At 54.3% G+C, this 14,034-nt stretch overlaps 1 protein-coding gene across 3 annotated transcripts in view; it reads left to right on the forward strand.

Moving 5' to 3' along the window:
* The window catches only part of ASTN2 (astrotactin 2), a 657,219-nt gene that overhangs the window by 391,191 nt on the left and 251,994 nt on the right, over nt 1-14,034 (forward strand). For all 3 annotated transcript variants that reach the window (XM_054007154.1, XM_054007156.1, XM_054007155.1), the window contains one exon: nt 13,584-13,708. In XM_054007154.1, the coding sequence (XP_053863129.1) occupies nt 13,584-13,708 (125 nt within the window). The remainder of the gene's footprint in view (nt 1-13,583; nt 13,709-14,034) is intronic.

A 14,034-nucleotide genomic window follows, 5' to 3' on the forward strand; every position in this document is an offset into this window, starting at 1 on the left:
GTGCATACGACAGGGTCTTCAGCACATGGAGGGATGGCGGAAGATCGCTGCTAGAAAAGTCAAGTTTGAATAACGCAACATTTCTAGAGAGTGATGCTGACTGACGTGGCTGTGCCATCCAGCCCGCTAGGCAGCTCTGACAATCTCTGCCTTCATCTTCAAAGCACTGGTTGGCCCCAGCTGAGCCTCCCAACCCCACTGCTAAGATGGGCAGGGGTATTATTGAGAGATGGGTTCTGGCCTCAGCATTTGGATCCACTCTGAGATTTCAAACATCACACAGTCAGGGGCGGCTGGGCCTGGGGACTTTGCCTCGCATAGGGCGACCAGACAGCAAGTGTGAAAAATTGGGATGGGGGTGGGGGTAATAGGAGCCTATATAAGAAAAAAACCCAAAGATCAGGCCTGTCCCTATAAAATCGTGACATCTGGTCTCCCTAGGCTCGCACCCATGTCTGGCAACCAACCTGGCTTGATGGATGGGGATGCAGAGATGCAGGGAGGGGAAGTGACTTGCCCAAAGCCCCGGAGGAAGTCGGCACCAGAGCTGAGATTAGAAATGTGGCCTTTAAATTCCCTCCATGCTGAAGGGATTGTGGGGGGGTCTAGGACTTACAGTGGGACCCCAACCCCCCAAAGAGAGTTGGGATTTCCTTCTCCACACTAAGAGTTTTCTACTGTCTCCAGAGAGGCAGGGCTGAAAGGAGATGGAGTGGGAGTGCTCATGCCATCGAAATGGAGAGCACTGCGGAGACCGAGATCTCTGGGGAAGAATTAACCAGGGGATCAATGGTACCTGATACTTAGCAGCTTTCCACAAGTGTTTGTGGGAGTGTGGGTGAGCGTGTACTCCTTTGACTTGTCAGTTTCACTTCCCCAAGTCTCCTGTTGTAATCTGCACCCTGAAATTACCGCAAGGTGCCACTCGTAGACAACCTGTTCTGTCACAGAGGCTGCTGTAGGTACAGGTCTCCCTTTCCCTCCCCCGGTGCCATCCTGGAGTTGGCCAGGCCCTCCCTCACCCCGGTGCCATCCTGGAGTCTGCCAGGCCTCCCCTCGCACCGGTGCCGTCCTGGAGCCGGCCGGGCCTCCCCTCGCCCCGGTGCCATCCTGGAGCCGGCCGGGCCTCCCCTCGCCCTGGAGCCGGCCGGGCCTCCCCTCGCCCCGGAGCCGGCCGGGCCTCCCCTCGCCCCGGTGCCGTCCTGGAGCCGGCCGGGCCTCCCCTCGCCCCGGTGCCGTCTTGGAGCCAGCCAGGTCTCCCCTGGCACTGATGGAGTTTAGTGGTCCTTAGACTCCACTGAAAGACAGCAGTCTCAGAGTGCTGTCGGCTCAGAACAGCCCCAGCTCTCAGAGCAGAGCCCCCATCTCTAGGTGTCAGCGAAGGCCAGGCTGTTTCCAAGCTCAGCCATTGTTGCCGTGTGTGCGGCTGTGGCAATCTGGCGCTGAGAAGACTGGGGAAGACAGTCGATGCTGTTTCTTCTTCACAAGCCGACCCCCTCGCTTCCCCAGTCCCGCTCCATGTAGGAGCTCATGTTGTTTCTGTCAGGGCTCTGGAGTTGCGTTTTCTCTGCGGACAGCTGCCTGTTTATTTCCCCATTCCTGTGGGCATATGTCATCCCTGCCATGCCTTTGTGTTCTCAAATCAGATGCTATTAAGGAAGAGGAGCCCAGGTTATGCTGTCTGGAGCTCCCTGGGCTGCGGTGCCGAGCGACATCGGCAGTGGGAGAGTGGCAGCGTGATTAGTATTCCGCTGCTCCGATCAAAGAGCTGTCAAGACAGAGCCCAAGGCACTTCGCCAGCTCCGATTGACTGAATCGTTTTCAACACCTCACGGCTATGGTGCAGATAACTTTATAGCAATGCGCTGATAACCCCAGGGAGAGGAGGAGGCAAGCAGCTTGTGGGACAGGACTACGGCGCCACCCCCCCACCAAGGACCTGGTGTGGTGACAGGAACAGGAAGGCCCTTGGCAGCTTTCTGCTTCCTTTGATCCACAAGGTCAGGGTAGCGCCTGTCTCGCTGCAAAGCACCTGGGCTGGCCCTTCCAAACCGGTGTTTGCAACTGCAGAGCCATTGGCCCTTGGCACCTGCCGCCCTGCGGCATGCACAAATGCAGATCTAGCTGTCCAGCCCGGGCACCCCCTTTCAGGGGCCAGGCTGAGGCTGTCTCGAATATGCAGCCCTGAGCTCCTCTCTGGCACCGGTTCTCCTTTCGTAGCAGGTGATGGACCCACAACCAGGCAATCTGCTCCGAGCCAAAGGCTTGTGTGTGTACACATACCCACGCAGCGCCGCATGGGCCCGGAAGCAGCGCTGGCAGGCGAGGCTACGCTCCCGTTCTGGCGTGCTCATGATTTACCTCCCTGAAATACCTCAATTTAAATGCTAATTTCCCCAGAACTGAGGGGGGTAAAGCAGCTATTGAATACTGTTGGGCTGTTTATTAATGGAGCTAAAACACTGGCACATATTCTTAATGTGGCAGGGAGGGGTAGGGAATGGAGTGCAGGCAGAGTTTTTCTCTGTGCTGACAGCATTAGGGGTGAGTGACTGACTGATTGAATCTCCTGTCGCTTCAGCCTCCCCTCTCCCCAAGTGTTTAGCGCTGGAGCCCCAGACTAGAACGGGAACAGATGTTCCTGTTTCCTTCATTCAGTTTCAGCGTGCTTCCCAGCCACTCTGCCCCCATGCAGGGAAGCCTGGCCATCAGTCTGTCTGCCTCGTAGCTGTACTGTTTTGGGGCATGCACGACGGAGAGCCCCCATGATGATCTCCTTTGGCCCTGCTGTGGGCAGCTCCTGGGAAGGCCCTTTCCTTGGCTTGGCGCATCGGCCCAGGAATAAAACCTGCCTCTGCCCCGTATGCCGATTGCCCCGGAAATGAGACGCATTTCGAGAAGCTGAGTCCGATCTGATCTCTCCCCTGCCCCCTCTCTCTGGATTTCCACTGAACCCTGAGAGTTCTGCTCTCGTCGAGAGAAGGAGAGGTTTCTTCGCTTTCCTGTACGAACCAAATGATACCAACTTGCCCCCTGATCTAATGCAATGCACCATCTGCGTGCTCCGCTACCTCCCACGGGAGCTGGGCGGGAGCTGGCTTGCAGTGAAAAACAGCTCATGCCTTGGAGCAAGGGCATCTCCAGCCTGCAGCTGAGAGATTGGAAAGCTTGGGGCTCATAGCTCACTGTCCTTCAAGGCAGCGTGCCAACAGGCTCCTCTGCTCCACCCAGACAATGGGCTGCCGCTGTACAGCAACCGGGTGAAGTCCCTGTGGAGCAGGCTCTCCGTTCTGCTAACCCGCAGGATCCTCTCTGTCCCACGTGGGGCACTGGTCTGTCTCCGGACCTCTGCTCCCCAGAGTCTTCTGACCCCTTGCCCTTGTAGCTCTCACATCGGTCCATCCATCCCCTGGTCCCACACTGGCTCTGTCCAGCCCACTCACTCCAGTGGTGTGTCACGTTCTGCTGAGGTCTCTCCAACTAGCCCCAGCCCCAATGTGAGAGGCATGGACCTTTCCAACTGTGGGTAACCGACTGCACTAAGGGACACCCAAAACCTTGGGCCAAATCCATCTCCGGTGTAACTCTAGCAAATCACAGCTCTCCTTGGAATACGAGACGTGAAGCCGGCTTCCTTCACCTTTCGCCAGGGTTAATGAGTCTTCCGGATTACTCCTCTCTCTGCCGGACCCTGAGACACTGCAGATACTCAGGCTGTTGGGCTTAGCAAGTTAGGGAGCTAGAGGGGACTGAAGATTGTGAAGGACACGGTGAAAACTGATTAGTCTCTTCTTTTTACCCTGTCTCATTATACAGGAGCAGGGACTCACTCAAAATTAATGACCAGTAAATTCAGAATAAGTTATGCTACTTCACGCCACACATAATCAGCCGGTGCAATTCACTGGCACAGGAGGACACCGAATCAAATTCTCGGGTTCGATTTACCCTCTCCAAAGTGACTGTAAAAATAGGACTCCCTGTTTACTGTCTCCCAGTGCCTCTAGAGCCATGGTGCCCTGTTTACAAGTAAAAAGAGATTTCCAGCCCTACAGCCTCGAGCTGGGATCGAAAGACAAGTGGGCTCTTCTGAGCTTGCACAGTGGTAAAGATCCTGCGGCTGAAAGTTAGTTCAAAATGCGAACGGTGCCCAAGCCAGGCTAGAATGTGGCTCACTCTCCCCAAGCGAAGAGGAATCAGAGCATCACCCTATTCTTGTCATTACACTCAGCATGTCAGACTGGTACAGCAACTCTGTGGCGTGAAAAGGTGCCATTTTCACGTCGTTTCCTGGACATGACCATTCTGGCTGATAATTTGATTCCCATTAGTAGCTGTGCCAGTTCAGATAAGGGTAATTAAATCTCATCCTTCAGGGCATCAGCTAATGCACTGTGCACAGATGCACTGGAGCGGGGCGGAGGGGAATGATGGCTGCTGTCGTCTGAAGCATCCCCCGTCTACCACTGCTGGAGGCAGGATACCCACATGCTGGTCTGATCTAGCCCTGGAAATCCTGTGAGAAGCAGGGGGGTTCATAATGGGGATGGCAGGAGAAAGTCCCAGTTCCCAAGAATGAGGGAAGAAGTGACAGTGCCCATCAGACCCCAAAAAACGGTTTCTCAGCAGAATATTTTCCCAGTGGAAAATGATATTACGGTGAGGCGTTGTCTGTCTTTAAATGTAAATCCCCCCTCAGTTATATCCAGCCTGGGCCATCGTACGTTGGGCTTGTTGTTCAAATATCTGCACAGGATACCTAATGCTTTCACAGAATTGCACCTTGGGACGATGCGTGATGGATGTAGCACCGCCTATGACTACCTTTCAACCTTGTGTCATTGTATCTGCTCCAAAAGCGCACACCTGGGGCTTTACTCCGTCCCCTTAAGGGCAGCAAGGAGGGCAGGGAGCAGAGAGACGCAAGTTGAGCGGAGCAGAACCGCTCAACAGCCGACGGGGGCGCAGGGCCAACGGCTGAACAGCTGATTGGCGGCCAGCCCAGTGTGTGCTGAGCACCCTCTATTTTTAATCTATGGGTGCATGAGCCCCTGAGCACCCAAGGAGATGGCACCTACGCTCCCCATTCACCCCAAAGCCAACCAACAACTCACCCAAGCCCCTCACCCACTGCTCAGCGCTCCACTCCCATCCTGGGCAAGGCTGGCTCTGCCCAATACCTGCCGCCCAGCAGCCCCACTTGCTCCCCTTAGCCTCCCCTCACTCCCAGGGCGTGGGCCAAATTTGAGTGAGCAGCGTTGCGACCTGGTGCGTGGGGTCACAGCACCACTCAGGTTTGGTCTGTTGCAACACCACCTACCCAAATCCGGGGCCCTGTGCAAGCGCACTGCGTGCACGTTGGTTAATCCGGGCCTGGTTGTGAGGACGAATGAGTTAATTCAAAGTATAGCACTTTCAGGAGATACAGTGCTGTTATTGCTAGAACTGAGTATCAACCATCTGCTCTGAAAAACAGAAGCATTAGGGATCGAAGTAATGTGGGGGGGCTAATGTTCTGTTGTAGGGGGTTTATAGACGGCAGATCCACATGGATCTGATTGGAGCAAAGTTTGTTCTACAGTTGGTAGAAACCATGGAGCTGCTCGCTCACACACACACACACTGTCACACACACACACAGCGCACTGTCCCATGCTGATACACATACTCTCACGCCTGCATGCAGGTGCCCGTGAAAACACATGCCTGTGTATATGCATGTACACACCCATGCCCACCATTACACATATGCCAGCAGCACACAGACTCTGTCCCTCACCTAGACACACGCACACACGCTTTTCCGCCTGCGCCGCTGCGTCTTTGAATCCCTCGTGAATCTTCTCCTCCCCTCTCTGATGTTTCTGTTTCTTGCACAGAGTTCAGCAGGGCTGCATGTGGGGGCTTTGATCAGTGCTTCTTAAGAGCACAAAAGCCGGGCAGAAACTCTTTCTTATGCATTTACTTGAGCAGAAGCCGTAAGGTTATCATAACGGACAGATGAAAAGGAGCGACAGCCCTCTGCTGGCTGAGACCTTAAACTGCAGCCCTGGCCGCTCCGAACCAAATTCCAAGGGGATGTGAAGGGGAGGAAAAAAGAGAAGAGATTTTGATGGTCATGCTTCTTCACTCCCCAACTCTCTCTCCTCTTGCCTGTAAGAGCAGATATCAGCTCGGTCCTGTGCCCATTCACAAGAGAGCATCATCTAATTAATTCTCCATGGAGAAAATATCTTTGAAAAGGGGAACAAAGACGACCTGGGGAACTATAGACCAGGCAGGCTAACTTCAATACCTGGGATGATACGGGAATAAATTATTAACCAATCAGTTTGTAAGCACCTAATGATTATAGGATAATAAGTAATAGCCAGCATGGATTTGTCAAGAACAAATCATGCCAAACCAACCTCAATTCTTTCTTTGACAGGTTTACTGACTTAGTGGGTAGGGGGGAAGCAGTAGACATGATCTATCTTGATTTTAGTAAGGCTTTTGACACAGTGCCACCTGACATGCTCATACACCTGGGGAATGTGGGCTAGATGAAATTACTAGAAGGTGGGTTCACAGTTGGTGGAAGGACCATTTTCAGAGTCGTTATCAATGCTTCATAGACAAATTGGGAGAGTGTATCGAGTGGGATCCTGCAGAGGTCAGTCCTGGGTGCTGGACTATTCAATATTTTCATTAATTACTCGGATAATGGAGTAGAGAGTACGCTTATAAAATTTGAAGATGGCACCAGCTGGGAGGGGTTGCAAGTACTTTGGAGGACATTACTGGAATTCAGAACAACACTGGGAAATGCTAGAATTGGTCTGAAATCAACAACATGAAATTTAATAAAGATAAGTGCAAAGTATTTCACTTAGGAAGGAAAAATCAAAGGCACAACTACAAAATGGGGAATTATTGGCTAGGTGGTAGTATGGCTGAAAAGGACCTGGGACTTACATTGAATCACAAATTGAATACGAGTCAACAATGTGCTGCGGTTGTGAAAAAGGCTCCTATTGTGAGGTGTATAAATAGGCATGTTGTATGTAAGACATAAGAGGCAATTGTCCTATTCTTCTAGCATTGGTAAGGCCTCCGCTGGAGTCCTGTCTGCAGTTCTGGGTGCCACACTTTAAGAAAGCTGTGGAGAAATTGGAGAGAGTCCAGAGGAGAGCAACAACAATGATAAAAGGGTTAGAAAACATGACCTATGAGGAAAGGTTAAAAAAGCTGGGTGTGTTTTTAGTCTTGAGAAAAGAAGACTGAGGGGGACCTGATAAGTCTTCACTATGTTAAGAGCTGTTATTAAGAGGATGGTGATCAATAGTTCTGCATGTCCACTGAAGGAAGGACAAGAAGTTCTTAAGCCGCAGGCTTAATCTGCTTGCAAGGGAGACTTAGTTTAGATATTTGGAAAAACCTTCTAACGATAAGCTCCACAATAGGCTTCCCAGGTACATTGTGGAATCCTCATCCTTGGAGGTTTTTAAGCTTAGCCAAACACCTGTCAGGGATGGTCTAGGTTTACTTGGTCCTGCCTCAGCATGGGGGGCTGGACATGATGACTTCTTGAGGCTACTGCCAGCCCTACAATTCTGTGATGGAGGCCCGGGCTGCTGTTCCTGCACCAGCTAAAACGGCCTAGTGGCTCTTTTGCCTTGCCCTGTTGCTTCTAAATTGCGGTGTCTGGTATGCATTTGAGTTTGAGGACCGGGCACACAATAGTGGCACGGGCAAGGTTTGTGCTGAAGACGGAGCTGGGGGCAGAGAGGAGGGAGGAGTTACAGAAAGAAAAGCGAGCAAAGAATGTATCATCAGAACTGCTCTCTCAGACACCCAGCAGCCAGATGTAGCCATGCACTGCGGCCATTCGCGCCACCCCACACGGGCACAACAACATGGATGCGCAGTCCACACACCACAGACACACACACCTTCCCTTGCAACCATGTGCACCAATGCAGCTGGACCTGCTTTTCTTTAGCTCCTTGCGTCCAGAACAAAGCCTGCATTACAGGCCACAGCTCTTCCGTGAAAATCTTTTCATAGCTCCCCTGCCTCAGCTAGAAACCATTGCGTTCAGGTTACCCTCGGGGTTTCTCCCAGTTGCCTCTGCTTTCTCCTTCTCTCTCCCCAGCTGCTGCCGTGGCTCACAGCTTGCCCCCTCCCCGTCCCCCCGAACCCAGCGGTTGTTTTACCAAAATCCTGCTCTTACCCCAAACAAGTTGGGGTTGTGCCCAGATTCCTCTGGCCGCATCTGTGTAACCCTCCACGTGTGCTCTGTCTGATGCACACGGCGTGTGTAGTATGTGCACAAATAGGTGTCATTGGAAGTTAGGATGAATCGGGACTGTCCTGATATTTAACCCTTTGTCCCACGTCCTGATCAATGTACGATCGGGACGCCATTTGTCCCAATATTCGGGTAAGGAGGCGAGCGGGAGGGAGGCGCTGACCCTGTGGGTGTTCTGGGGCTGGAGCACCCATGGGGAAAAATTGCAGCCAAGCTTCCCCCTCCTCGCCTCCTTCTCCCCTCTCCCCCCAGCATGCCACGTCCCTGCTCCTCCCCCGCTCTAGCACTTCCTGCCACCAAACAGCTGTTTCCAGGAGGGAGGGGGGGGAGGAGCGGGTACGCGGCGCGCTCAGGGGAGGAGACTTGGGGGAAGGGGGTGGATTGGGGGCAGGGCGAGGGCGGTGCAGGGGTGGAAAGAGGCGAGGGGTGGGAGAGCACCCACCCGGGAGAGGGGAAGTCAGCGCTGTAGGGATGAGTGGCCGGCCGGGAGGCAAGCGGTGGGTGGGGGACTGAGGAGGGACGCAGCAAGCCAGCGGCAGGCCGGGGGATGAAGAAGGACATGGTGGAGGCGGGACCTGGGGCAGAGTGGGGGTGGATTGTGGGGGGGGGCAATGTGTCCCTATATTTTAGTGTGGTGATCTGGTCACCCTATTGGAAGTGCGACATGCATGCAGAGTGGTATCAGTGTTTGCCCAGTTCCCATACACGTGTCTGACTCATGAATAAGGGATTGTCGTCCTCCATTATACAGCTTTGCACAATTAACTAGGTGCATTTTGTAGGGAAGGCTGTGGAGGGGAGTCATTTTCCTTTATTTGTGTTTGCTCTGGTGCTGGAGGCAGGACGCCAGATTTATGTGGCCCAGGGCTCAAATCTGGTATGGCAAAGCCTGTGCCACTATAGGTATTTAATGCACCTAGACGCGGCTAGCACATTACCCAGACATCAGTACGCTCTGCAGTATGTGCATTATTTGCACATAGAGCTGCTGCCAAGAGAGAGCTGATTTTCTGCATACGTTAAGCAGCTCATGCCACAGACTTTCCTCTGCTAGCCAAGAGGGCAGAGAACTCCGTCTCCCATGCTGAGCTCGCTGTCAGCGAAGGGAGTGGGAGAGGCAGCCGGCATTCAACCAGAGTCAATGGAGAATGAAACAGGCCGCTCGGCAGCCTTTCCAGGAGCAGTGACCAAATCCTTTTAGATGCTGTTCCACGGCTCAGCTTGTGACAAGTGTTTCTCTTGCCCGGGAGTTTGGTTCTCTTGCTGAGGTGGTCATGAGGGCTGAGCTGCCCCACCATTACCCATAATCCTCAGCTCCAGTAGCGTGATGGCTAGTCATGGGTACAAACAAGCCAGAGACGAAGCTGCTGCAAATGAGCGTCCGTGGAGCTGCTCTAGGATAGGGGCGGGCCCAACGCTGTTATTTCATGGTGCTGTGTGTTTTCAACTGTCTTGGAAATTGGCTTCAGTGTGGCGTGGTTTCCCTCTAGGCTGATGCTGTCCATGCACGCTGGAAAGAAAGCGGAATAAATTGATCATGTCTCTCCCTATGCCCCAACCTCTCTCCCTCCTCTGTCTCTACCCACCCACCCAGGCTTGAGGCTGATGCGGTAATTGCTAACCTGTTTGCACTGCTAAGATGGGGAAAGGCTTAGAACAGCAAATCACCCCTTAGCCACCCGGGATCAGGAGTGTAGTGTGGTCAATATTAGATCTGCGTGTGAGTGACAGGGAAAGAGAGATCTCCCCTCCCCATCAACCCCCAACCAATAAAATGTTGTTGTTGCTTGAAGCGAAACCTCTGAGATGCAGTAAGGTGCTGGCTCCTTTGTTGAACAGGATGCAAGGCGGCAGAGAACACAAGCTGCTGTTAAATCCACAGCCAGACCCCAGTTCCTGTCGCCGGGGTGCAGTACCCTTTATTATCCTGTCTCTTGCCCTGCACTTCACTGGCTCTGCCCCCACGCACGATGGAACAGCAGCTGCTGCAGGCTCGAGTGACAGCAGCCTTGAGTGCGGGGCAGCAGATTGGCACGCCGGGCTGCACAGGGCGAAGCTGGCCACGGATCGTCCTATGAGGGGTTGTCCAAGGCCACATTTTTGGAGGGGCTCAGCACGCACCATGGGGTCCAGGTTGGCAGGACAGCTCAGCTCCCATCTCGGCACCCCAGACACATTTTCAGTTTTCCAGGGCGTCCACGCTGGGAACTGAGCTCCATTGACAATCTGGTCCCAGTGATGGCTCCCAAAGAACCAAACCCCCGGGTTTCCCAGAAAGCCCTGTGGTGTTTGTCACAACAGCAGCATGCTCTGTCTATGCCCAGCAGGCAGCATGTGCTTTCCAGTAACATCCATCAGCCAGGAATATAAATGTCACTCGTCACAGCCGTAGTTTTCCAGAGGGTCGAGCAAGCCAGCAAGGGCAGTCAGCGGTAGCCAGGCTCGCTATCGGCACCATCCCTTAGAAATCCCCAACGATGATCAAGAGCTTTCCCAGCCCCCTTGCTGCCCCCTTCTTTGCCCTTGTTCTCTCTGTCTGCGGGAAGCATCGACCTCGGGGTTCAGGGATCGATTTGTGTAGCGGGCGCTCCAGGGCAGCTCAGCTCCGCTGTGAGATACTTGAAGTCCTCGGAGGCGAGTGGGGGATAAAGGAGGTAGACATGTGCCCTGGGTGCAGAGAGCAGGCTGGGCTCCCTCTCTCGCCTCACACTAATAGGCTTGTGCCCGCCTCCTCCCAGCACTCCATGGCTCTCCTTTCCTGCCCTACACAGATCAATGCGAGTTTATTTGGTGGAGCGTCTGTCATATCCCAAAGTACTTTGCAGAGTTCAATAAGGAAGGACAGCAGAAGGGGAGAAGAGGCACAGACGTGGAGACTGGGGAGGGACCCATAGTTCTGCAGCTGAGATTGGGAATGGACTGGGGAGCTGCTGGAGGGGGAGGCCCGGGAATGAGGTTTTGCCTCGTGTGAAATAGCATGGGGGGGGGAGGGAGGGAGGGAGAGCAGCTTGGTGGGAAGTTAGCAAGGGAGGGGAGCAGGTAAAGAAGGCCCATGTTGCAGACTGGACCAAATCCAAGAGAGAATTAAAAGCAAATTGGCTGGTTTTGATGGGCACCCCTGATCGGGCCAGGGTCAAGCGGGGCTTTTTGGTGAAGTGGGGGGACCTGGGGATGCTAATAGACCGGGGCCTTGTGGTATGTTGGATCAGCACCAGCAGGGGGCGCTGTGGTGGCTGGGTTGTTAGGATCTTGATTCCAGCCCTCCAGGTTGTCAGTTTGAGTCTCACCAGCTCTTCCCCTGGAACATCACCTCCGATGTGGTCAGACGTGGCGCTGGCCACATCACGCCCTTGTGTGCCGCTGGCCAGGAAAACGGATGTGCCTTTGCCACGGCAACCCACTGAGCCTTTGGCCCCAGCTGGAGCGTGGAGAGCTGTGGACAGGCCATCGAGACAGGGAAGGGATGGCAGCTCTGGGGAGTTGGGTGAACGTACAGCTGGACGGGGTGCCTTGGAAAATAAAGAGAAGAGTGAGGGACAAGAGTAGAAGGTGCTGCTAAGTGAATTTGCCCTGAGGCTCCGAGGGCTGCATCCGTTCCACTTCCTTATCCCCTCTATTGCTCCAACAAGGGCTCGGTCTCTCACGCATGAGAGTCCCCGGGGAACAGCATCAGAGGCAATGGTGTTGCACCAGGGATGAATTTGGCTCTTTGTGACCATCCAGGAGAGGTGGATGATGGAAGGTGGCCAACCCTGGGGAGTTGCCCCACTGCCTGTGTCCCCGTCTGACACCGCTGCGGCACAGCTAAACAACCAGTTCGGAAGCAGCGAATGCTTCCCGGGCCTGACAGGCAGGTTCTTCTAGCATCTCCACTGCCAGGAAGCGAAGAGGGATAACAATGAAGCAGCCCCCAGGGGAACTAATTAGTGACTCGTCTTCCTTGGAGGGAAACGTGGGATTGAAACTGAATGGCAGTACGTGCGAGAGAGTCGGATCTCAAAGCTGTCTCCATCCGCCGGGATCCATCTGCGGGCGTTCCAGGACATGGCTGACAGCAACTGTCGCTCCAAGCAGAGGCTCTCTGAACACTCCTCTGCCACCTGCAAGCACCAAACCTGCTTCTTACAGCGGAGAGGTGCAAGAGCAACGCTAACCGTGGTGCTCCTGGGGCCAGTGGCCTAGAGTGCTGAGATCCTGGGCCTGCAGAATAGTAATGCCTAGCCGTTCTGTAGCATTTTCATCTGTAGATCTCAAAGGGCTTTACCAAGGAAGTCAGCATCATGATCCTCATTTTTACAGGGGGGAAACTGAGGCACAGAGAGGGAAATGACTTGCCTATCATCACCCAGCAGGCCGGTGACAGAGGTGGGATTAGACCCCCAACTCTCTTGAGTCCTATACAAGTGCCCCATCCACTAGGCCACACTACATCCACTAAGAGGGAGGGATGGAACCTGGATTGTAGCACTCCCTAGTGACCCCTTCTGGCCAATGCTCTGAGTGGCGTCAGTGGGATTTTTTACAGCAACACATCCAGCTCTCTTTCATCAACGCAGGCTTCTGAGCACCAGCCCCCTGCAGTGTGGGACTTCGGAGGGTGGAAGTGGGGACGCATTTATGGGAGAGGTGGACACTTGTATCTGCTCCTCAGTAAATCATCGAGAGCTGCTGTGTTCTGCTTGGCACAGAGGGGAGGGGGCAGATACAGGGGCCTAAAAACATGGTATTGTGACAAAAAGCCTCATGCAAACTTTGTGCCGGTGACAGGTGCTGGCTTGACCCCATCGCTGCGTTAAACTCATGTGCACTCCCACCCAGAAAGCCTCGATTTAACCGGGACTCACCCGCGAGCCCCCTTAGGTCCCTGTTAATTGTCCCATGGTGACATGTCTTAGCAGCACTGCCTCTGGGGCAAGAACAGCCATCAGCAGCGCCCTCTGAGGAACGTGACGTGGCCAGCTGACGTCTGGGCTGTCGGCCGAGTGTTGCGGTCCCTGGTCGGGGTGGGGTGGTCGTGGACTCCAGAGGAGAGTGGCTGCCCAGGGGGACAGGGTGTGGTGAGGAATGAAAACCCCATCACACGCTGTAGGTTGGATCTCGGGGATTTAGTTCTGTTCGTGGATCCGCCCCGTGGGACTTCAGTGGGAGCAACAGCCCCAAGGTGCCCACACCCCCATCCATCCCTGGGCGTGTGCCTGTCTCCCACAGAGCCCTGCCGCGATCCGCTCAGCCTCGCCGCCGGGAGGTCGCCTGCATCGTTGCTTTGGAATTTTCTTTTTTCTCTCTTCAGGGAGAATAACTTCATCAAGGACTTCCCCCAGCTGGCCGACGCGCTGATGGTGATTCCGCTGCCTGTGGAGGAGCAGTGCCGCGGCGTCCTCTCTGAGCCCCTGCCTGACCTCCAGCTGCTCACTGGTAAGCAGCCTCTGCCCAGGCAGCCTTGCGGGCGAGGGTATGCTCCTGGCCCCTGGGCAGGGCTGGGCTGGGCTTTCACAGCCGCCTGTCGGAGAACACCACCTTAGAGAGATGTCTCTGTCTCCCTGTCTCTGACCCCCATGTTTAAACCCCCGGCCCCGCATCTCCCCAGGTTCCCCAGTGGTCCTGCTCTCCTCCTCAGTCTCAAGGACCTTCCACATATCCAGCTGGCTCCGGTCTGTTGGAAATAACACACTGGCCAGCCCACAGTCACAGTTGTTATGCCAACCTGCATCCCATCCCAGTGAGCTTCCTCCCAGCAGTGC

This window comes from Malaclemys terrapin, chromosome 17 (genome assembly GCF_027887155.1).
Source record: "Malaclemys terrapin pileata isolate rMalTer1 chromosome 17, rMalTer1.hap1, whole genome shotgun sequence".
NCBI classification, from domain to species: Eukaryota; Metazoa; Chordata; order Testudines; family Emydidae; genus Malaclemys; species Malaclemys terrapin.